This window comes from Neofelis nebulosa, chromosome 6 (genome assembly GCF_028018385.1).
Source record: "Neofelis nebulosa isolate mNeoNeb1 chromosome 6, mNeoNeb1.pri, whole genome shotgun sequence".
NCBI lineage: Eukaryota > Metazoa > Chordata > Mammalia > Carnivora > Felidae > Neofelis > Neofelis nebulosa.
In genome coordinates this window covers 80,390,476-80,414,774 of record NC_080787.1, presented here as the reverse complement: position 1 = coordinate 80,414,774, position 24,299 = coordinate 80,390,476, and the positions used below count along the sequence as shown (strand labels likewise).

The 24,299-nt window shown below is 43.5% G+C and overlaps 2 protein-coding genes across 3 annotated transcripts in view; one reads left to right on the top strand and one right to left on the bottom strand.

Annotated features, from left to right (window-relative positions):
• The window catches only part of SNX14 (sorting nexin 14), a 97,411-nt gene extending 94,532 nt beyond the window's left edge, over window positions 1-2,879 (top strand). Inside the window, exon 31 of the transcript XR_009263105.1 lies at window positions 2,768-2,879. The gene's annotated coding sequence lies outside the window, so the exon portion shown is untranslated. The remainder of the gene's footprint in view (window positions 1-2,767) is intronic.
• The window catches only part of NT5E (5'-nucleotidase ecto), a 50,162-nt gene that overhangs the window by 9,007 nt on the left and 16,856 nt on the right, over window positions 1-24,299 (bottom strand). For both annotated transcript variants that reach the window (XM_058734634.1, XM_058734633.1), the window contains exons 2-5: window positions 20,685-20,907; window positions 15,708-15,896; window positions 2,830-3,027; window positions 1,732-1,886 (exon numbers count right to left, since the gene is read on the bottom strand). In XM_058734634.1, the coding sequence (XP_058590617.1) occupies window positions 1,732-1,886; window positions 2,830-3,027; window positions 15,708-15,896; window positions 20,685-20,907 (765 nt within the window). The remainder of the gene's footprint in view (window positions 1-1,731; window positions 1,887-2,829; window positions 3,028-15,707; window positions 15,897-20,684; window positions 20,908-24,299) is intronic.

Below are 24,299 nucleotides of genomic sequence, written 5' to 3'. Positions count from 1 at the left end.
AGTTGCCTTTTAGTTTTGTTGATTGTTTCCTTTGCAGTGCAGAAGCTTTTTGTCGTGATGAGGTCCCAGTAGTTCATTTTTGCTTTTGTTTCCCTTGCCTTTGGAGATGTGTCGAGCAAGAAATCACTGCGGCTGAGGTCAGAGAGGTTTTTTCCTGCTTTCTCCTGTAGGGTTTTGGTGGTTTCCTGTCTCACATTTAGGTCTTTCATCCATTTTGTGTTTATTTTTGTGTACGGTGTAAGAAAGTGGTCTAGTTTCATTCTTCTGTATGTTGATGTCCAGTTCTCCCAGCATCGGAGACTTTTTTCCATTGGATGCTCTTTCCTGCTTTGTCAAAGATTAGTTGGCCACACATTTGTGGGTCTAATTCTGGGTACTCTATTCTATTCCTTTTGTCTATGTGTCTATTTTTGTGCCAATACCATACTGTCTTGATGATTACAGCTTTGTAATAGAAGCTAAAGTCTGAGATTGTGATGCCTCCTGCTTTGGTTTTCTTTTTCAATATTACTTTGACTATTTGGGGTCTTTTGTGGTTCCATACAAATTTTAGGACTGTTTGTTATAGCTTTGAGAAGAATGCTGGTGCAATTTTAATTGGGATTGCATTGAATATGTAGATTGCTTTGGGTAGTACTGACATTTTAACAATATTTGTTCTTCCAATCCATGAGCATGGAATGTTTTTCCATTTGTGTTCTATAGTTTCCAACATACAAATCTTTTATTCTTTGGTTAGGTTTATTCCTAGGTATTTTATGGTTCTTGGTGCAATTGTAAATGGGATCAATTTCTTGATTTCTCTGTTGCTTCATTATTGGTGTATAGAAATGCAACCAATTTCTGTACATTGATTTTGTACCCTGCAACTATGCTGAATTCATGTATCAGTTCTAGCAGCCTTTTGGTGGAATCCTTTGGGTTTTCCATGTAGAGTATCATGGCATCTATGAAAAGTGTCTTTAGCTACTTCTTTTGTGTGACTGCATACAAAAGAAGAGCCAGCACTGGTCTGACCTTGGGAAGTGCGGACATTGTCATTTACTTGGCAGTCAGTTATTGAGAGTATATATATCGGGCACTGGGCTCCAGGTACCAAGCACAGTGCCAAGCACAGACAAAGAATCAGCCTCCTGGGTGCGGACTTTGGTGGGAGTGTTAAGTCTGGCCTGGGGACCCTGGTTCAGCATGGCTCCCCAGGGGCTGCCAACAGCCAGTCTCTTGTAGACAGGTAGACAGTGGGGTGTTTTCTTGAGCGATCTATTCAGCCACAGGCCTTATTATAACTGCATGTCGTCATTCTCTGCTTGTGAAGGAGGCTTCCAGTCACACAAGGCCTTGTTCTCCGGATCCAAGAGGGCAGATCAGTGAGACACTCTGGCCAATTTAGGCCCAAGCAAAAGTGTTTTATCTACTATGTCTACATCTTCAGAATAGTGAAGTTTCACGTATTCAGATCATCTTACAAAAGGAAAGCAACATCCAAACTTCAGACATCCAAGGTGAATACCTATCAATAAAGCTTTCAGTTCTTGCGCAATAAAGTGATGGTCAACTAGTATAGTTTAGGCCCCTTCCCAAGGTACTACTCAGTATGAATCTACCCCAAGCTATTGTTTGCATATTAATTTTTAAAGACCTTGAATTTTGTAACAGGCTGTCCCTCCTTGCAACCTTCCTCCCTCCCCTCTTCCCCTAAGCACAGGCCCTGCACTCCTGGGGACCACTCACCATGGCATCACAAATCAGGTTGCCCATGTTGCATTCCTTAAAGCGGCATGACTGAGTGGAGCCATCCAGATAGACAATTGTTTTTCCTAATTCCTGAGTAGAAAAATTGTCTAATTCTATCCTCCATTTGTTAATGTCTGCTTTTATGCTTGGATCTAGAAAAAAGTAAAACAGAAGAAAACAAAACAAAAAACAAAAAACAAAAAAATCAGGTTGCCATTAAGGCAGATCTCACCCTGGCCTAAATTTTGGAGAAGGAATCAAAGATCATTTAGCTTACCTGTTGTGACTATACATTTCTTTACCCTATTTGTCTACATTTTCGTTTTGACTATAAAATTTCTTCAGAAAATTCTGTTCCTTGGTAATAAGACTAGGAATGGATCTGAACTTAAAGATGCACTGAGTATCCTAACATCAACTCATCACACCTGAATGAGCACCTGTGGACCCACTTGGGATAGCATTGGGTGGGGGGGGGGGGCGTGGGGAAGAGTGGGGATGATGAAAGGTCCCCAGGGCAGATCTACAGGGCCTTCTGAGGTTCTGCTGTGCAGTCCCGGCCTCTCCCTCTGGCTGTTGAGATGGTCTGTGCTGTGAGCACAGGCTCTGCAGGGCACCCCACTGCCCATCTCTCCCTGGTCCAATCATGGTGAGAGAGGCCCAGGGCTGTGGTCATGTACACCACATGTAAACAGGTGACATAAGATGTATTTTATTCTGAGTCCCAGACAAAAAAGTAAAAAAGACACTCCCTCATGTGATAAAGAAACAGAAGCCCACTGAGACTGGGCAACTTGCTGTGGGCACACTGCTGGTGGTGGGGCTTTGAACCCCTTTGCAGCTCTCCTCTGGACATGAGCTGAGTGGCTTTTCCATGCCTGGACAAAGCTTGAAAAGACACAAGAGGCAGTGACACGGTGTCTGATGCTGAGAGGAACTGGGAAAGCAAATGGGATATTGGGCATTTGAGTGTATTTTCAATCTTCTTATCCATGAAGAGGGCAAACTTAAGAGAGAATTCAATTCTTTAAAGGTGTTACAGCCTTTCCCTGAAACATTAACAACAAGAACAAAGTCCAGCCATCATTTACCCACCTTCCACAATGCTGCTGTTGAGAAGAATGGGATTTCCATGCGAAGCGATGACATTTCCTTTTTCATCAAACTCAACCTTCAAATAGCCTAAGTATTTGCCAAAAGCATAAGCCTGGACCACAGGAACCTTCCGCCCATCATCGGACGTGACTATGAATGGGTACTTCCCAGCTGGCACCTCTTTGGAAGGTGGAGTGCCTAAAACAGAAGAGCCAAAGCTGATCAAGTCAGCCCTTGTACACAGCTTGGCTGCAGGCCAGCAGGCCACAGGACAGATGACAGGGAATTCTGAATTGATGATGTGCTAGCTGCTGCCCCACATAGCTTGTCTTTCAGAGCTGCGCTTGGACATCTGCCCATTTCCGAAGGCCCTTTTGGCACATGAATCCTTCCATTTTCAACTCAGCAAGTGTTTGGTAAGCTCTTCCCACATCTATGGTCCTGCGCCTGGTACAGTGGGGGACACAAAAACGCGGTGGGGCCAAGATTATCCCAGCTCTATCCTGACTCAAGCTCAATTCTCAATAGCTGGGTAGAATAGCCAAGACACTTCACTTCCCTGTATTTCAGTTTCCTCACCTGTAAAATGGGCGAAATAATGATTCTTACTTCACAGGGTGGTCTAAACTTCCTAGCACAGTGCCTGGCACACAGTAGATAATAAATGTGTATTTCCTTCCCTTATGAGGTGATGACAACCTCTAGAAACCCTAGACGTACAATCTAGAGCTTAGGATCCTTAGTGGAACATGAGTAGAAACAACTGAGCCTGTCCTCAGGTTTTGCTGCTAAAATTGGAATTCCTTTAGGTGCTTTTCAGAAGAGCCACGTTAACCCTGGCAGTCAACTGGCACGCACACTACTCATCCAGCCAGACCTCATACAGGCTAGATTCTGCCGACTTCTGTCTCAAAGGGGTTCCCTGGGGACAGCCTGGGAGCCAACTCAGACCCAGAGGCTGAGGGGCTCCCCCCACCACTGCCTCCTGGACGCACACTTGCACAAGGGTGGGGAGCCCTGCTGTATGGGGCACAGGCCCTGGCTTCTAAGCACTTGGCATGTTTCTGTAAGTGCAACGCTCCTTCAGGCACACTGCAGTTCACATCTTACCTCCAGAGAGCTAATGAGCCCAGTTTTGAATCACAGATTATAGGTGGCTCAGTTGCTTGAGCGTCTGACTTTGGCTCTGGTTATGATTCCATGGGTTCATGGGTTTGAACCCTGCACTGGACTTGCTGCTGTCAGTGCAGAGTCTGCTTTGGATCCTCTCTCCCCTCTGCCCCTCCTCCGCTCTCTCTCACGCTCTCTCTCTCTCAAAAATAAACAAACATAAAAAAACCCCAGATACCCTTGACCCATTACTCTTTCTACTCACCCTCCAAACACCCTGGCCAGTCCTTCCTATTAGAGGTTTACAGAGGGCCCAGGAAAACTTCAGCACATTTGTTACTCACATGGATTGGTTATGAGAGCTGGCCCAGAGCCAAGCTGTGCACTAGATCTCATTTAATCTTCTAAGCATTCCATGAGGCAGGTTCTATTACTATCTCCACTTTACAGATGAGAACATTGATTGTCATAGGCAATCAGTGTGACCAAGGTCACACTGGTACATGCGTTATGTGCAGTATGGCTGGTACGTGAAGGAGAGCAGACTGAAAGTGGGGGTGAAACTGGAGCTTCTGTTCTCTCCACTGCCCAACACAGCCTATGCTTGCTTGTCTCACAATGCCTGAAAGAGTCGGTTGCCAAAGGTCGCTCACTAAATCCAGTGCTGCACCTTTCCACCCCAAGCTGTTTCTGGGTTTCTCTTTTCACCTAAGACAAGCTGGGGTGGATATCATGAAAACCTCACTCCTTCTCTGGTCCTATAGAGCAGCCCCCATTCCAGCCTAATACCAAAGAGCAGAAGTGCAGCAAATACCAGCACCTCAGAAGCAGGAAACAGCTGTTGCCCACTTTAGTTTCCCATTTTCTTGCTCCCTCTGGAAAAAGAAAAAAAAAAAAAAAGAAAAGAAAAAAGACCAAAGTTTTGGAACTTGACTCTTACAAAAGCACCTGACTGGAGGCCCCATGCAGGGCTTGCCCCATCTCCACCTGTGGTGTACAATCTCATGGGTGACTGGCAGCTGTCAGCCCTAACAGTTATAGATGATCTCATGCATTGCAGAGGAGCAGGGAAGGTTAACACAGCCATCATCCTCATTCTGCTCTGCACTGGTTCTTATTTGGGCAATCCTGGAGCCTGGACCAGGGCTGGTGTGGTAGCCCCTTCTCACCTTCTCACCTGGGGAAGGTTAGAGACAGTAGTTCCTCCTATGAACCCAGAGATGCAAGTGCAATTGGGAGGTGCAGTTCCCAACATGTCCACGAGATGGCAGAGAACACTTCGTCCAGGAGGAAAAGGCACTGTCAGTTTTAGAAAGGACCCTGGCAGTTTCCTGGACACCCCAGAGAAGGGCAAGCCTGCTTTTTTTTGTTTTTTTGTTTTTTTTTTTAGCCTTTCTTATTCTGCCTCACAAAGACATAATCAAACTTGAAATGAGTGTAACAGGATTTCGAGGATACAGTCAAATGCCTCATCAAATCAGCATGCACTCTACAAATAGGAGCTACTAACCCCAACTCCATCTGACAGGGGACATTCTCCAGTTCTGAAAGGCCTTGATGTTCCTTTTGTTAGAACATAAGACATATCATCTGCTTCTTAAAGGGACTTAATCAGGAACAAGGAGGATGCTTCCCAGAGGCTGAGGAAATAGCTGGTCCAGTTTGGCTAGTCTCTGCCTCCTTCACAGCTGAATGCTCTCTCTGCAGAGTTAGTGGCTCTGTTAGAAAACCACTAACAGAGAAAGCCATCCAGGGCTTCACATTTTCCATACTATTCTATTCAGCCAAAGATGCTCATGCCCAAAATATTATTTCCGCACAGAGCCACATGTCTGTCTTTAGAAACCCAATTTGTCATCTTGGCAGGAGAGACATTATTCACCAGAACTCCATTCCAGCCATCTAGTAAGTAAATAATCTGGGAACCAAACATGGAGAAGCCAAGGAATTGTGGGCTGACATTTAGAGTTGGTAAATGGGGCATTTCCTAGAATAGCGTGAACGCCTGACGGAACCCACCAGGGTTCTGCCCTGGGGGCCTTGGCCACAGCAGCTCCTCAGGAATGTGACAGTTCTAATTACAGGCCTGGGCAACTGCCATGCCAGTAGGCAGAAGGGGCCAAGATGATGGATCATGTGACAGAGGTGCCAAGAAACAGGCCTTTGACCTGGTTTTCAGTTGGTTAAATATAGTATAGAATGTTTCAAGGCAGTCCTTGCTACAATTTTATTGTGTATGGGACCGGTTTAAGAACTTCCATGCTTCCTATGTGGTACATATATGCAACACAATATTAGCCATAAAAAAAGGATGAGATCTTGCCATTTGCAATAACATGGATGAATCTAGAGGGTATTGTGCTAAGCAAAATAAGTTGGACTGAGAAATACCACGATTTCACTCATATGTGTAATCTAAAAAACAAAACAAATTAACAAACAAAAAGCAAAATCGGACCTATAAATATAGAGAAAAAAACTGATGGTTGCCAGTGGGGAGGAGTGCAGGGGTTGGGCAAAACAGGTGAAGGGGAGTGGGAGACACAGGCTTCTGATTATGACATGAATAAGTCACAGGAATAAAATGCACAGCATAAGGAATATAATCAATGATATGATAATAGCCTCATATGGTGACAGGGTAGCTACAACTTGTGGTGAGCACAGTATAATGTATAGAGATGCTGAATCACTATGCTGTGTACTGAAACTAACACAATGTTATGTGTTAAGTAGACTCAAAAAAAAGAGCTTCCATACTTCCTATGAAAGGACCAGATAAAAGTAATTAGTAATTAGCATATTTCACACCATTGCTTCTAAGGGAGAGTCTCTTTTTTAACTTACTTGGAAGTGGTTGGTCTGTCTACTTCTCTACCTCTCCTCAGGCAAGCCACACTCCTGGTCAGCATTATCTTGTGCCTGGGTTACTGCGATGGCCTCCTAACCGGTCTGTATGCCTCTTCTTTGCCTCTTTTTTTAAAAAAAATTTTAATGTTTATTTTTGAGGAAGAGAGAGACAGAGTGTGAGTGGGGGAGAGGCAGAGAGAGAGGGAGACACAATCCAAAGCAGGCTGCAAGCTCTCAGCCATCAGCACAGAGCCCGACGCAGGGCTTGACCTCACAGACCACAAGATCCTGACCTGAGCCGAAGTCAGACACTTAACCAGCTGAGTCACCCAGGCGCCCTTTTGCCTTTCTTTTTTTTTTTTTTCCAGTTAAATTATACTTTATTTTTTATTTATTTATTTTTTTGATTTAGGTGGTTTTATTTTTATTTTTATTTTTTTATTTTTTAATATATGAAATTTACTGTCAAATTGGTTTCCATACAACACCCAGTGCTCATCCCAAAAGATGCCCTCCTCAATACCCATCACCCACCCCCGCCTCCCTCCCACCCCCCATCAACCCTCAGTTTGTTCTCAGTTTTTAACAGTCTCTTATGCTTTGGCTCTCTCCCACTCTAACCTCTTCTTTTTTTTTTTTTTCTTCCCCTCCCCCATGGGTTTCTGTTAAGTTTCTCAGGAATCACATAAGAGTGAAACCATATGGTATCTGTCTTTCTCTGTATGGCTTATTTCACTTAGCATCACACTCTCCAGTTCCATCCACGTTGCTACAAAAGGCCATATTTCATTTTTTCTCATTGCCACGTAGTATTCCATTGTGTATATAAACCACAATTTCTTTATCCATTCATCAGTTGATGGACATTTAGGCTCTTTCCATAATTTGGCTATTGTTGAGAGTGCTGCTATAAACATTGGGGTGCAAGTGCCCCTATGCATCAGTACTCCTGTATCCCTTGGGTAAATTCCTAGCAGTGCTATTGCTGGGTCATAGGTCTATTTTTAATTTTCTGAGGAACCTCCACACTGCTTTCCAGAGCAGCTGCACCAATTTGCATTCCCACCAACAGTGCAAGAGGGTTCCTGTTTCTCCACATCCTCTCCAGCATCTATAGTCTCCTGATTTGTTCATTTTGGCCACTCTGACTGGCGTGAGGTGATATCTGAGTGTGGTTTTGATTTGTATTTCCCTGATAAGGAGCGACGTTGAACATCTTTTCATGTGCCTGTTGGCCATCCGGATGTCTTCTTTAGAGAAGTGTCTATTCATGTTTTCTGCCCATTTCTTCACTGGGTTATTTGTTTTTCAGGTGTGGAGTTTGATGAGCTCTTTATAGATTTTGGATACTAGCCCCCCTTTGCCTCTTTCTAATCCAGTTTCCACACAGCAGCCTGAGTGAGGTTTCTAAAACATAAATATGATCATGTGTTCCCTGGTTTAAAGTATCTCCTGCTGTTGTAGGAAAAACAGGACAATTTTTTTTTTTATTTTTTAATATATGAAATTTACTGTCAAATTGGTTTCCATACAACACCCAGTGCTCATCCCAAAAGGTGCCCTCCTCAATACCCATCACCCACCCTGCCCTCCCTCCCACCCCCCATCAACCCTCAGTTTGTTCTCAGTTTTTAACAGTCTCTTATGCTTTGGCTCTCTCCCACTCTAACCTCTTTTTTTTTTTTTTCCCTTCCCCTCCCCCATGGGTTTCTGTTAAGTTTCTCAGGATCCACATAAGAGTGAAACCATATGGTATCTGTCTTTCTCTGTATGGCTTATTTCACTTAGCATCACACTCTCCAGTTCCATCCACGTTGCTACAAAAGGCCATATTTCATTTTTTCTCATTGCCACGTAGTATTCCATTGTGTATATAAACCACAATTTCTTTATCCATTCATCAGTTGATGGACATTTAGGCTCTTTCCATAATTTGGCTATTGTTGAGAGTGCTGCTATAAACATTGGGGTGCAAGTGCCCCTATGCATCAGTACTCCTGTATCCCTTGGGTAAATTCCTAGCAGTGCTATTGCTGGGTCATAGGTCTATTTTTAATTTTCTGAGGAACCTCCACACTGCTTTCCAGAGCAGCTGCACCAATTTGCATTCCCACCAACAGTGCAAGAGGGTTCCTGTTTCTCCACATCCTCTCCAGCATCTATAGTCTCCTGATTTGTTCATTTTGGCCACTCTGACTGGCGTGAGGTGATATCTGAGTGTGGTTTTGATTTGTATTTCCCTGATAAGGAGCGACGTTGAACATCTTTTCATGTGCCTGTTGGCCATCCGGATGTCTTCTTTAGAGAAGTGTCTATTCATGTTTTCTGCCCATTTCTTCACTGGGTTATTTGTTTTTCAGGTGTGGAGTTTGATGAGCTCTTTATAGATTTTGGATACTAGCCCCCCTTTGCCTCTTTCTAATCCAGTTTCCACACAGCAGCCTGAGTGAGGTTTCTAAAACATAAATATGATCATGTGTTCCCTGGTTTAAAGTATCTCCTGCTGTTGTAGGAAAAACAGGACAATTTTTGACAAGGATATCATAACCTACGTGATGTGGCCCTTTCTTGCCTTGCCAGCTTCATCTAGACCGACCGCCCTGTGCATCAGCATTCTCGGCTTCTCTCACTCCCAAGCCACACCTGCCTCCAAAGCCTTGGACTATGGGTTGCCACTTGGAGCCAAAGGCCTACATGTGCATTTGTGACATTTTGCTTCAGTTTAGTCTTCTGTAAAATGGGGAAAATAATAATACCAGCCTCCATGCTTGCTGGGTGGGTTATAGAAGTTAATGCAGTGAGGAAAGCCTATGTTGGTAAATGCTCCATAAAGATGAGTGATCATTATTTACCAACTTTAGCTCCTGGATGTCTTTCTGATCTCAGCCCAAATGTCAGCTTTTCAGGAGAACACTGTGTGACGATCCCCCAGCGTTGGTCAGGTTTTCCTATAGGTGCTCTCACAGCATCTGGAACTTCTCCCTTCATAGCATGCTTTGTAATTATATATGATAAGATTGATTTGTTTGCATACTTAAAAAAATCTGATCAGGGTCGATATCCCTTATAAGACAAGTTCCAGGAAAACAGGGGCTGCCGTGTCTCCTGGGTTTGCCCAGCATACAGCAGGCATTCAATAAATGTTTGCTAAATGACTAAGCTTAAGTAGGTCAGCCAACACTTTCCCATGGATCAGACAAGACTTCTATGCTTTCCCTGTAGTGACATCCATATGCCCCGAGGGGGCAGGGTCTGAGTGCCCACCCCTTCTTCCAACTCCTCTCAATTCAATTTTCTCAACTAATGAGCTGGGTGGGGCTTGTAAAGCAGAACCAGGGCTGGGAGTCAAGAGAATGGGTTTTGGTGCTAGCTCTCTTTCAGTGTGGTTTCATGACCTTAACGCAGACATTCAGCTTAAATTGGGGGCCTAAATTTATCTCCTAAATGTGTAAAACAAGAGATTTGGGGGTGTCTCAGTGGCTAATTTGGTTGAGTGGCTGACTTCGGCTCAGGTCATGATCTCACAGTTCATGAGTTCAAGCCTCACGTCGGGCTCTGTGCTGACAGTCCAGAGCCTGCAGCCTGTTTTAGATTCTGTGCCTCCCTCTCTCTGCCCCTCCTCCACTCATGCTCTCTTTCTCTCAAAATAAATAAACATTAAAAAAAATAAAACAAGAGATTTAACTTTTTTTTTTTTTAGAAACTAGATCTCCTGCATGCAGGAAACCTTGGGGCAATGTGAGCCATAAAACAGACTTCTCATAGTGCAGGCTGAGGTGTGCTGGGCGAGTCCAGCTTCAGGCTCCTGGCCATGGGTGCTCTTCAGGGCACAGTTTGGAGACTATTGCCCGACATGCCCTTGGTGCCCAGCTAGTCAGGCCTGCTGCTCCATCCCCGGCCTCTGGCGTAGCTACACCAAGCAGCTTCAAGCATCTAAGACCAAAGGCTCTCTCCTGTTTTCCCAGTCAAGAGGTGTTTGGCAACCAGGGGGGCGAATCACAGTGTCTTTGGCTACCTCTGTATCCAACCATGACACCATGACACTTTAGCTGTCATGTTTCCTTAAGGGAATTCAGTGAGCCACGTAATATTCTCCATATCTGTATGGTGTCCAGATTTACTGCTCAAATACTCACTCTTGGACATTCAGTGATGACTGGGAGGTCTGAAGGAGATGATGAGTCATGGAGCCGTACCCAGAGTGGGCACAAAACCCTCATGAAATCCAGTCCAGGCTGTTGGCCTGAACCCAGTTCTGGCTGGTTGGAGCAAATAAGGGAGTCCTGTACAGTAGGCATGAATTCACTACAAATTCATTCACTCATTCAACATTTACCAAGCTACAACAGGTATCCAGTGTTTTGGATCTCTACTGCTCTGCAGGGTCAGGCCCCAATGTCTTTGCTTTATCTCCATGAGGTCAGGAGACACTGCTTGACGGAGACAGAGTAGGGGAAGGAGTGCTGCCCCAGCTGTCTGCCATGCTCTTCTCTTCCCAAGAGGATCCAGCTACACCTATGGCCTAGTAGCTTTCCAGGTACCAGACTTCCCATTCACTTTTTACATTATAGAACAGGGTTTTATATAACAAATTAAAAGTAAATCATAACACTGTCTTATCACTATGGCCTGTTAAAATGCAGAGTCCAAAGGAATGGGATGGGGAGAGAGAGACTGGTTCTCATCTTAACACGACCTTCTTGCAGTTTCATTTACTCACAGTGCTATTTTCAGAAGTAATAACTGTATCTTGCATTTAGTTCCTTTGGAGAAAACATGTGGGAATAGCTCTCTTCCTTGCAGCTTCCAGATTCTGTAAGCCTAGTAGGCCGCACCCCTTCTCTTCATTCTGACATGAGAGCAGTCAGGTAATCTTGGGGTCAGCTCCAAGTGCACAATGGTTGTACTCAAAAGAACCTGGAATGATGTTCAACATTGCAGGGGGAGCAGTTCATGCACTGTTTTGGTCATGCCTCATTTAAAGCTGAGTCTTAAAAAATATGGGCTAGCTACAGTACAATGAAGTTAATTTAATAGGTGGTAACCAGCATTAAAAAAATTAAATAACAGGGGCGCCTGGGTGGCTCAGTCGGTTGAACCTCCGACTTTGGCTCAGGTCATGATCTCACAGTTCGTGAGTTTGAGCCCCGCATCGGGCTCTGTGCTGACAGCTGAAAGCCTAGAGCCTGCTTCGGATACTGTGTCTCCCTCTCTCTGCCCCTTCTCCACTCATGCTCTGTGTCTCTCTGTCTCTCAAAGATGAATAAATGTTAAAAAAATTTTTTTTAAATTAAATAACAGAACAGAAAATATCAGGTGCAATCCAGATTTTTTGTGAAATTTTCTTTCAGGTGTGTGTGTGTATGTGTGTGTGTGTTGGGTTATGTGCATGGCAAGACGTAAAATTCCAAGGGATGTATTATTTTAACTATATTTTTATTTGCTTATCATATTTAACTTTAAGTTATGCTAGTTCCAAAAACAATTTAGAGGAATTTTTGTTTGTTTGTTTTTTTGTTTTTTTAAGTCTGTGCAAATTTATTTAAACAAGCAAATATGCTTCATCCCCTACTGCATCCTGGAATTACCTTCAATTGTAAATTCATCCCTCAAAATGAAGAGTATTAAACTTGAATGTTTTCATGAGAACAAATTTAATCTGGCTAAGCAATCATGAAATGTGAAATAAATGACTAAGACTACAGAGGCAGTTTTCTTTCAGAGCCTGTAATTATCTACCTTAAGATTTATGTATAAACAAATTATGATATTTATGCCCAAATCTTTCTTTCATCCAGTCATTCATCAGCAACTAAATTCATCTACTTAGCAAAAGGCACATACTGTTTTGCAGTACTTTGTTGGCTGGAACGAAATTGCAGGGACAAAAGGACACAGGCTGCAGCATTAATGGGAAGCCAGGCATGATCACTGAGCCTTTTCACGCCCATCAGGGCACACTAATCGATGGCCACACATCAAGGCTGTGGATGATCAATTGGTGCTGTGGGACGGCACTGGGTAAGACGGTGTAAAGGCAAATCATGAGGAACATGGAAATGACTTTAGCATCTGAAAGGAGGGGTAGATTCCTTTGCTTGTTTATGCACTGTTTTGCTCATGCTTGATTTGGAGCTGAGTTTTTCAAAATATGGGCCAGCTACCATATGAGGAAATTAATTTAATGGGTGGTAACTGACACTTAAAAAAAATGAAACAGTAGTACAGAAAATATCAGAGTGCATTCCAGGTTCTTCGTGAAAGTTTTCTTTTTGTGTGTGTGTATATGTGTGTGTGTGTTTGTGAGCGTGTGTTTGTGGCATCATGTACAATGCCTTTCTTAGTATGGTTCGAAGCCAGTACAGTCTGAAACACTATCCCACAGGACGAAGGGGGGTGGAGGCAGACATCTAGGTCCAGCTGTGTGTCTTGTGTTTTTTTGACATTGCCTCAGAGAAAAGCTAAGAAAAGGCACCAAGGGAGGGTTTTTCACAGATCTCATCCACAGAGTTGGGACATAACTGAAATAAGGACAGCTCAAATACTAGGCCTTGTCCTGAGGGGCCTCAGCCACCCCTGTTCATGACATAGGTCAAGTCATGATGACTTTTTATAATAGGGTTGTTTCCATCCTCACTCTGCAGATGAGGAGATCAGACAGAGACAGGATCCCGCCACCACTCAGTGGCACAGCCAGCATGACCCCAGAGTCTTCACTTCTACCCAGTGGTGCCCCATGACTTACTCCGATCGGATTTTCCCTGGTCTGGTGCTCTCAGCCCATCTAACTCCCCTGGAGTTAAATGGCTCCCAGATGTTTGACCGCAATACTGCTCACACTAAGAAATTCACATCACCACCAGTGCCTGCCACTGTTCTTGTCACACTTATGTCCTGCGTGCTATGCACTTGGGAGCTAGCTGTCCTCACCATCTCACATACATCTTTTGCCATGAAACAATGTATGTTCATATGAATAATGTTAAATGCCTAACCTATTTTAGTCTAGTCTGTTAAAAAAATTTTTAATCCACTAATTTATATCACAACCATTAATGGATGTAATCCAGTTTGAAATTTTTCTCTAACCTATGTCTAGCAAGAGATAAAATACTTACGAAGGAACTGAATTAGTAAGGAATCAATTATGTAGATACCAGCATTCTTTACTTTTTCTTTTATTTTAGAGAGAGAGAGAGAGAGAGCAAGCAGGGGAGACGGGCAGAGGAAGTGAGAGAGAGACTGTTAATCTTGGGGCTTAATCCCACGACTTGGGATCAGGACCTAAGCCAAAATCAAGAGTCAACTGACTGAGCCACCAGGCACCCTCAGCATTATATGAAGTAGGTCCCCAGTGTCACCATTTTGATTGGTATATTTTCACTGGTGGGCAGTCTCCATACCACTGCATGCCAGAACACAGCTATTTACACTTTATGAAGTGCCTTCCCAGGAGTACACACACCACCTCGCGTCATTTTCACAACAATGTGGCACTTTGAGTATTATCTCCATTTTGAAACAAAGCTAACAGGTTCAGAGAGGGTGTGACCTGCTCAAGGTCTCTGACGTGAGTCAGGAAGGAAGACTTCTGACCCTAGGTTGTGTTTCTTTCTTTTCATAATTTGTGTTTCTTTGGCTGATTGCAAAAGCAACATGCATTCGTTGTTTGAAAATAATTGGAAGTGTGAAGAAGAAAGTAAAAATTACCTGTATGCTCTTTTTAGTGATAACCCCTTTTTTAACCTTTTTAGGGTATTTTTTTTGTACTGTTCAGGGTATTTTTTATTTTTAATCTTTTATAAATAGGATCACCTTAGATAGCCCACAGAGACGGCCAAAGCAGCAATCTCTTCAAGGAGAGGGTTGTGCCCAACCAAAGCCTGCCTTTGCACTGCTGATAAAAGTCAGTTACCAGCCAAGCCCTCCTCCTTCCCTTCTTCCTAATTTTTGAAAGTACTTCAATGCTCCAGGTAGTGGTGGTGGGCAGGGGGCATGGTAGGAAAGACTGACTGAGCTAGACTCAAAAGTTTTGGGACATTACAGGTTCCAAACAGAAGGAAGAAAAAGAGGTTTTCTAACTAAAACTACCTAACACTAAAGAGAGAGAGAAGGAGGGAGTGGGGGGGGATGGCGGGGGGCAGTGCATGCCTTCAAGAGCAACAGTACCTATTGCTTCCAGGACGCTTGTAGTCCTAAGTCCCGGTACACAGTAGTAAAGTTAGGACTGGAACCCAGAGTTCCAGCTCCTGCTCGTGAACCTACAAATCAAATCCTGTCACCTTGATCTATGAAGGCCTTATTTACATTATTTTGTTTATGCTTAAAATTTTTTATATGACATGTTGCTTTTTGATATAAACTGACTTTTGGCCGGGGCCTCACAGTAATCTTTTTATTTTACATGCATATTTTATTTTTTTAATTTTTTTATATGTTTGTTTTTGAAAGAGAGAGAGAAACACAGTGTGAGCAAGGGAGGGGCAGAGAGAGAGGGAGACACAGAATCCAAAACAGGCTCCAGGCTCTGAGCTGTCGGCACAGAGCCCAGATGCGGGGCTCGAACCCACGAACCATGAGATCATTACCTGAGCTGAAGTTGGACAGTTAACTGACTGAGCCACGCAGGCGCCCCTACATGTGTATTTTATGCATATATTTTATATATATTTATAATATACATAAATAAATGGGAGCTGGCATAATCATTAAACCAATAAATTGTTAGGAATGTCTCTGAATAAGATTTACAAGTTACTATGTATGTGTATTATACATCTATTACATATCATAGAAATATACATAATATATATTATATGTTAAATTGTAGTAAAAATAATAATAACAGTTACAAAGACAAAGACACAAAGTAAGTTATCTGGATATTGTGGCCAGTGTAATCCTTCTGAAACAATTACCTGTATAAAGAAATGTATTGGAGTGTCCTCCTACCACGATGTCCACGCCCTTCACTTTCTGAGCGATGAGTTTATCCATTTCAAAACCAGAGTGTCCCAGTGCAATAATTTTGTTCACATTTAGAGTTTTTAGTTTATCTACTTCAGGTTGCAATGCGGTGATTTCATCTTCAAATACTAAATTCCCTCCTAAGGAGCAAGATAAGTAAAATGCACATTTATTAATAATTTCTATTATATTACTTATTACACATACTAACACATAGAGTCAAATCACCTTAATCTACCGAAGCTCTTAAATTACTGAAACCAAAACATATTTATAAGTTAAATATAAAAACCCTAAAATGCCAATAAAAATTCGCATCATAATCTTCAGTTACATTCACTTAATGTTGTATTAGTTTAAGGTTGTGAATGATACCATGTTGCTCTAATTCAATCTCAAGCTATGAGGAGGCTTCAGATCTGGAAGCCTATCTATTTTTTAAAAATCTGTTTTTGCCTGAGCACATCAGCATGTTGTGCTATGCATGTCAAGTCACTATGGTGTTGACACACCTTAAATGTATACAATGCTGTGTGTTGGTTATATCTCAATAAAACTGAGTGGGGGGTGGGTGGGGAGGAACCTAGAGTACCTCTAAGGCTTTGTTTGCAAGTTCAGGATAATCCATCTTCAAACTTAAAACTCTGCTGGCAACTAGTCCTTGAATGCCAAGCTTAACACACCAGTTGACAACTGTCTTGCTCATTTGGTAAGGTCGACACTAGAGCAGTACTGAGCTCTGCATTAGACAGGGTCTCAGCCACACATTGCTGGCACTTGGCTGTGGACATTCTTCTCTGGCCACTTACTCCCCCTTGTAGTAGTAAGGGGAGCTTGCGCCCATGGGACAGACTGGTGAGTGTGGGTGTGACTTTGCAGACCCACACCCTGAAAATCAGCAACTCACAGACGTGCCGTTGGACTTGTAGTGCTGTCACCGACGCACAGGTGACATTTAAACATCAGGAGTTGTAACAGCTCTGCCACCATTGTCTGCCATGAAAACATCAAGAATAATTTGCTTCTTGCTGATTACTCCAAGAAGTCCAGGGCTCCCTGGTCACTCCTCAGTGCCATGTCACTTTCTCTGTGAGTTCCCTGAGCCTCCCTTTAAATTGACAAGGTATGTCCTCCCCCATGCCTCACTTGCTGTTCCCCTACTGTTTAGCACTTAGCACCTTCTGACACACCAAATATCTTACTCATTTATTTGCCCACTAAACCTGTAAACTCCAGTAGGCAGGGATTTTTTTTTTTTTTGTCTTGTCAGCAGCCCTGGTGCCTACACACAGGCACTCAGAGGAAAGAAAAAGAAAAGAAGAGAAAAGAAAAGAAAAGAAAAAAGAAAGAAGGAAGGAAGGCAGAGAAAGAAAGAAAGAAAGAAAGAAAGAAAGAAAGAAAGAAAGAAAGAAAGAAAGAAAGAGAAAGAAGAAGGAAGGAAGGAAGAGAAAGAAAGAAAGAAAGAAAGAAAGAGAAAGAGGAAGGAAGGAAGGAAGAGAAAGAAAGAAAGAAAGAAAGAAAGGGAGGGAGGAAAGAAAGAAAAAAGAAAGAAAGAAAAAGAAAGAAAGAAAGAAGGAAAAAGAAAGAAAGAAAAGAAAGAAAGAAAAAGAAAAGAAAGAAAGAAAAAGAAAGAAAGAAAGAAAGAAAGAAAGAAAGAAAGAAAGAAAGAAAGAAAGAAAGAAAGAAAGAATAAATATTGAGACCTTCTGAGAACACTACCATTCTCTGCTTTAGTTTGGCTGTAACTAGTCTTTGGACAAAGTTCAGAGAAATGCCTCTGAGAACAAAGGAATGCATTCTCCTAACGTGTCAGGAGCCTCTTGGGATCAGTCATCACACATATACAAAAGCATGGGATATGTTTCAGGATATCTTGAAGGGGGTTGTAGGAATTCCATTACCTAGCTAAAATAAATTAAATGTGCTAGAAATACCAGTTATACCTGTGGGTACATAGGCAGCAGGACTGGAGGGATGGGGTTGGATCAGGGGCCAGAAATCTGTAGGAAGAACCCATGCACTGGGCCTGTGGTCTTGGTAGAAAGTAAGTGTCCCTAGAAATACCGTTCTATCCCCCACACTCCCCATCCCAGTGCTGGGATCAGTCCCGACACAATTCAGCCTTTCTCTCCTGGGAGCTGCGATGACAGCATCATCCCTTCAGATCCCCCTTCTGTTACAACCTAGTAAAGGGCTAATATGGGGTGCTATCAGAACCCCAGCAAAGGGGGACTTATTTCTGAAGCCCCTATGTCTTTCCACCAACAACCTCTCCTTTCTTACTGGCGACTATTCAAGAAGGGATAACCTTTTCTCCCCATCATGCCTGAACTCCTTGATCAGTCATTCAGGAGGCCCTACAATCCAGTCCTCACCCAGAATTTTGCTTTCCCTGATTGGAACCTGTGTTCCAAGGAACTGAACTATGTGCTCTTTTGTGACTGTGGCCCCCATACTTCCCTGCTCTCATGTGTTCATTCTAGCAACATTTATTGAGAACTTCCCACATGCTGAGTATGATACAAAACATGGAGCAGTGAATGAGACAGATAAGGTCCCTGCCCTCATGAGGCTTGTGTCCTAGCATGTGACCTCACCGCTGGAATGCCCTTTGCCCCAGGATGCTTGTGTGCCCTCAAGGTGGCCAAGGGGGTTCTTCAAGTCTACAGGACCTCCAAGCTAGTCACTCACCCCCTGCTCCTAAAAGACGTTGCCCCACTCCCTGACTTCGTTCTTAGCTCTCTTATGGCATTTAATTACATTCTATTTTAAATGAACTCAAAAGCCAGCGGGTAGAATAGAAATTATGGAGACACATAATTAATTCAAATATTCAAGGCCACATCTTTATCCAAGGATCCTATGCTGGCCTCTCTACTAGGTTCTGGATGTTCACTGAGAAGAGACCCAGGCTCTGTCTTCAGCTGTTCAGGCTAGCACAGGAAGCTGACAGTAAGAGACAAGTGTAATAAGGGGGAGAGGTGTTTGCTGTGGGAGCTGGGGACCCAGAGCAGGAGCGTCCAACCTGATGGGAACCAGGGGCAAGGGCAGCAAACACCGGGCCATGTCACCCCAGGCCTACTGACATTGGCAATTGTTCTGTTAGCAGTCATGCAGCCTGGTTCACTCTGCAATCTGCATATGCTCCTCTTTGCAGAAAACCCCTGGAAGCCCCGAACCACAGCAACCCCCTCAAACTGGGGGGAGGTCGGATCACCAACCAGAGTGGGAGGCAGAATGAAGCAGAGGACTATCGTCAGCTGGGTGGGGTTCAGAGTAGCCTAAGACTGTTCAGGTCCCACTGGTGGGACCACACACTTCATAGAAGAGCACTTCTGAAACATGTTGAGAGCCGGTGCCTCATCATGTCCACAACTCCCCCTGGGCTCCATAATGACCTCAAAAACAGCTATTTATTGACTGTGTGTCACACAGTATGCAAAGGCTTAGTAACCTGTGGGACAGATGCCTACCTGCCACCTGGAGTGCCTGATAATCCCCACCTCCCCTACCAGCATAGAGGAGAGAAGGCCTGTGCCTGCCCTGTCTCCAGGCTGGCTGTATAACCTTTCCCTCAGAGCAGAGCCATGCTGCTCAGGGCCAAGCAGGGCTGACCTTGTTGCTGTTTCCAATGGCTTAGACCTATTGTCACAACAACAATAAATGTATCATTTTTTAATTGTTAAATGATAGTAAGCCCTTTATCAGTTAATTCTTAATGAAAACCCTTATTTCTGGATAATACCAGCTCCTAGTTTTCCTTCTCCTCTTTCTCTCTCTTTTTCTTTCTTTTTCTCCCTTCCTCCCTCCCTTCCTTCATTCCTTTCTTTTTTTTTTACACTATGTTCACCACAAGGTAGCTACCACCTGTCACCACACAATGCTACTATAATGCCACTAACTTCCCTATGCTGTATCTTTTATTTCTGTTAGTTTCCCCTTTTTTTCTACAAATATGGGAAGAAAATTGGTTTGCATAATTTAGAAAAAATATCATTTTTGTTCTTACTGCCAAAGTGTTTTGGTGAAAGTGTTCCTGTAAAAGTAGCTCAAAAATGTTTCTTTTTTTAATAAAATAACCATTTTTTAAAGTTTATTCATCTTGAGAGAAAGAGAGAGAATACATGAACAGGGTGGGGAGAGAAAGACAGAGAGAGGGAGAGACAGAGAATTCCAAGCAGGGTCCATTGTCAGCACAGAGCCTGATGCAGGGCTTGAACTCATGAACCATGAGACCATGACCTCAGTGAAATCAAGAGTTGGACGCTTAACTGACCAAGCCACCCAGGTGCCCCCAAAATGTTTCTTGAATGATTTTAGGGTTATATGTGTATGTATATACACATACAGATATATATACTATATGAAATATAGCATATATAAAAAATATTTACATTAGGATATGTATACCATGAGACCTTTCAAGGATATGTATTTCTCAAAAAGCTGGATACAACAAAGTCATTAAAAATAACAAAAAGGGAACAAGGAGAGTTAACTAGACATAATAATCATACTAGAAAAGGAAAGGTAAGGTAAATTGAGGTAATGCCCTAGCTTTGGGCTCTCTGGCTCTGCAGGCAATAGGGCAGTGAATTATACAGCTTTTATTCTCCAGTAAGTAACTCTGTAATGTTTAGTACTGGATGTAAATGGCTTTCTTGTCCAATTTTGAATGCACTGAATTAAACAAAGATACTGTGTATGTCAACAAAGAAGTTCAGTGAACAAAACAGCAATGTCTATAAGAAGTAATTTAGAACAATGTGGAAGTCACCAGACTGGTTTTATCAATGTTAACCTAAGTACGCCATTTGCCCAACACAGCACGCTGTTCCTACTCTTGCCTACAGCCCATACAAATAATGCCAAGCTCTGATTTAATACATCTATTTGCAAGCAACAAGTGCTATAAAAGTAGAAAATACCTGGATTTGAGAGATAAGGGGTTTCTTTTGAAGTATATCCAACAATTCCCACAACTTCATCCCCAACAGGAAGAATTTTATATGGCAAATAAAGTCCTGATATTTGAGATGCGAGTGGCCCCTTGGCTTTAATATTTGCACTCAGAATTGGAAATCTGGCCTCTTTGAGGAGTGGATCAATCAGTCCTTCTACGCCATTATCAAATTCATGATTTCCCAGTGCCTAGTAGAAAGGGAAAAGAGAACAAGAATTAGGTACTCTGGAATTTCTGCAAAAACAAAAATATACTGTAAAGAATACTACATTAGCCCAGTGGCTCCCAAACTTGATAGGGTTCTAGGAGGCTGATGGCATGACCTCTGTCGTCCTCACAACAGGAGATTTTACTCAGTGACCCTGGCGCTGGGCCCATGGACACACAGATCATCAGGTTCATTTGAGAACTGCTTCCCACATCCCACAGCACCTACTGAAGGTGGCATCAGTGCATGTAAGAGTCCCTTGCAACGCTGTCCCTGCTGTCCTCAGATGTGGGGCAAGTTGGAGTCTGCCATTTCCTAAGCTCTGCCCAGGCTTTGCAGGTGGGTTTCTCTCATAAACCCACATTTCAACCCCCCCAATGCAATTGTTTCAACATCCCATCTGCTGGGAGAACCATTAAAGTCAACAGGACTTTAGCAAAAGGCGACTGGAAATGTATTGTTGGTAGAGATGCCAGTGACCTCTCCTCCTCTGGTGTCCACATCGTCTCGGTCATTTTTCCTTTATGTTCCCACAACTATGTCTTCCCAAGGGCTGTGTGGTCCTCTAATTCTTTGGGGAAAATGAAGATCCTCCAAGGTAACAGGAGATGGCATTCTCTGCATTTTGCAGGGGGGCACGGGTTTCCTCCTTCGGGCAGCTCTGGGCCATCGTGGGTTTCATTCCCAGCAGCTTCGTGTCCCAGGAAGATCAAGATGGTGAAATGTTCACCGACCTTCAGGGCATTGTTAACCCACTCGGAACGCAGGACTTGGTGGGGAGCTGGCATGGTTTACAGGCAGCCTCACCTCCCACCTTCTTTGCTGTCTCCCATTCCTCACTGCTCTGGGAGTGGCTACTGGGTGCAAAACAACCTCTTTGACATCTGGCAGCTTCCCCCAGAGTAATACTGACAAAACACGCATGCCAGCCACCTCCTCTGAAAAACCCTCCGCCCCTTTCTCCCTTGGCCCTAGCATAAGCCCATGTCCCCCAGGCACCTACCTTCCTGTGCTGGCTGCAAGGCTGTTTTGCTAACTTAGTACTTAAACTAGTGAGTCTCAAACTCTCCCACGGCACACCTGATTTTGCTTCACTTTGCCGTTCATCTGGGAATAGACCTGAAAGTGCTGACTAGTGACCTCTCAACCCAGATTAGGGCCCTCTTGCATTCTCTTACAGGCCCCACTCCTTTCCTTCCTAGAACATTGCATACTCCAATGGCATGTTCAGCATGTCCGTGGAGTCCTCGCCAGACTATGTGCTCCCTGAGCCACCATGTCCTGCTGTCCTCACCCTGCTCGGCGCTGCAGCCCTTCTCCACCCACACAGGTGCCCCTCTGAACATCTGTGGCTCAAAGAATTGTGTGTTTATGTCCTCACACATATGTTTATACAGAGCAATACAATGTCTTCACATTCCCACACACCTGTCTCCCTAATGAAAGTCAGAATTTCTGAATTTGCCTCCTCCCCCACCTCCTCCCCCACCTCTGAGTATCCATCTTTACTTCTTCCTCTTAACTAATGATTTCTCTCTTAAAGGCTGACCTAAGTCTTAAAGGACCTCCCAGCCTTGGGTAATCATCTTTTTATCATCTCTTTGTTACTTATTATTATTTTTAATGTTTGTTTATTTTTGAGAGAGAGACAGAGTGCGAGCAGGGGAGGGGCAGAGAGAGGGACACACAGAATCTGAAGTAGGCTCCAGACTCTGAGCTGTCAGCACAGAGTCGATGCGGCGCCCAAACCCACGAACCACCATGAGATCATGACCTGAGCCGAAGTCAGATGCTTAACCAACTGAGCCACCCAGGTGCCCCCTTTTTATCTTCTCTTTAGAACACCATGATTTCTTCCTGTGGTGAAATCAGTCTCTTATGAGATTACAATTAACTATCTTGCTTAATTGTAAAGTCTTAAAAAGTGAATATTTCTATCATTCTTCATGGAGGATTATCCAATGTGTCAGTCACCTTGCAGTTTACCAACAGCAATATATTGGTACCATTTGGCAATGGTTGGAGTTACCTTTTTCATTTATTTGTGGTTGTCTCCTCGCATGGTTGTCAACCTTGCGTGGTTGTCTCCCACTTTAACGGGTGGTGGGCGTCAGAAATAAAGTCTTGAAGACAAGACCGGGTCTCAGAGAACCTTATGGCTCAAAGAGCTCAGGAATGTTTAGTTTTATCACAAGAGCAGCGAAGAGTCCCTGTAGGACCTTAAAGTCGAGATTGACAAGATAAGCTTTGCATTTTAGAAAGATTATTCTGGCAGCACTATGTTGAATGGTTTAGAGAAGGGAATGGCACCAGCAAAAAGCCAGTGTAGGAGCTGATGCAGTGATCCAGGAGGGAACAGTGAGGACTGCATGCAGGGGAATGGATGGAACCAAAACATTGAGGCAAAGGTGGGATACTGGTTGTGGTGGGGTGGGGGGGGTGGTGGTTGGTGAGGAAGAGCGAGTGGGGGGCATTCAGCTGCCCAGGGATTTCTGGCTTTATTGACAGGATGGTGACGGCAGCTTGGGCCAACATGAGGATTTCTGGGGGAAGGGGCTTTGAACACAGTAAATGTCGGTTCTTGTGAGTCCTTGGAGGGAAGTGGCCATGTGGCAGTTGGACATAGAGGTTAGCACTACCACGCGAGGTTAGCACTACCAATCATGAGCTTGACCTGAGCACACTTCTAAATCACAGCTTCCTCTGGAAGGGCAGCGAATGAACAAAGCAAAGGTTGTAATGAAAATGAGTCAGCATTTACCAAGCACTTGCCACACGCCAGCATCGTGCAAAGTGATTTTGTTAAGAAAGACTGATTTTGTGCTGTGAGATTGGTATTATTACTATTATCATTTTACAGATGAGGAAAACTGAGATCTAGAGACATAATGAATTGTTCAAGGTCACGCAATTAGTGAGTGGTAGAGCTGAGATCAGAACCACTTATGTTTGACTGCAACCTTCTTAACCACTATGCTTATATATAAAGAGTTGTGCATAAGGCCTGGTATATATAGGGATTACTCAAAATACAATCCTAAGTACCTGCAGTTTTCCATGCTTGGACTTATCTTTGTCCCTTTGTATATAACAGATAAATGATGATTGGTAGATCTAAATATAGGTAGGTAGATGAATAGAAACGATAGAATAGAATAGGATAGAATAGAAATTTCTTTTTTATACCATCCCTTTACTACTTTATTCAATCAATGGCTTTAGCTCCTGAAGTGTGATGATCCTTCTAGAAGCGATACTTCCCGTGGACCCTTCATTGAGCTCCCTCTCTGAGTTAGGTGCACATTCTCTGCTCTACTGCTCACCTCTGTGCAGCACCTGCACCTGCCTTCTGAACCCCTCTAGTGCCTAGCA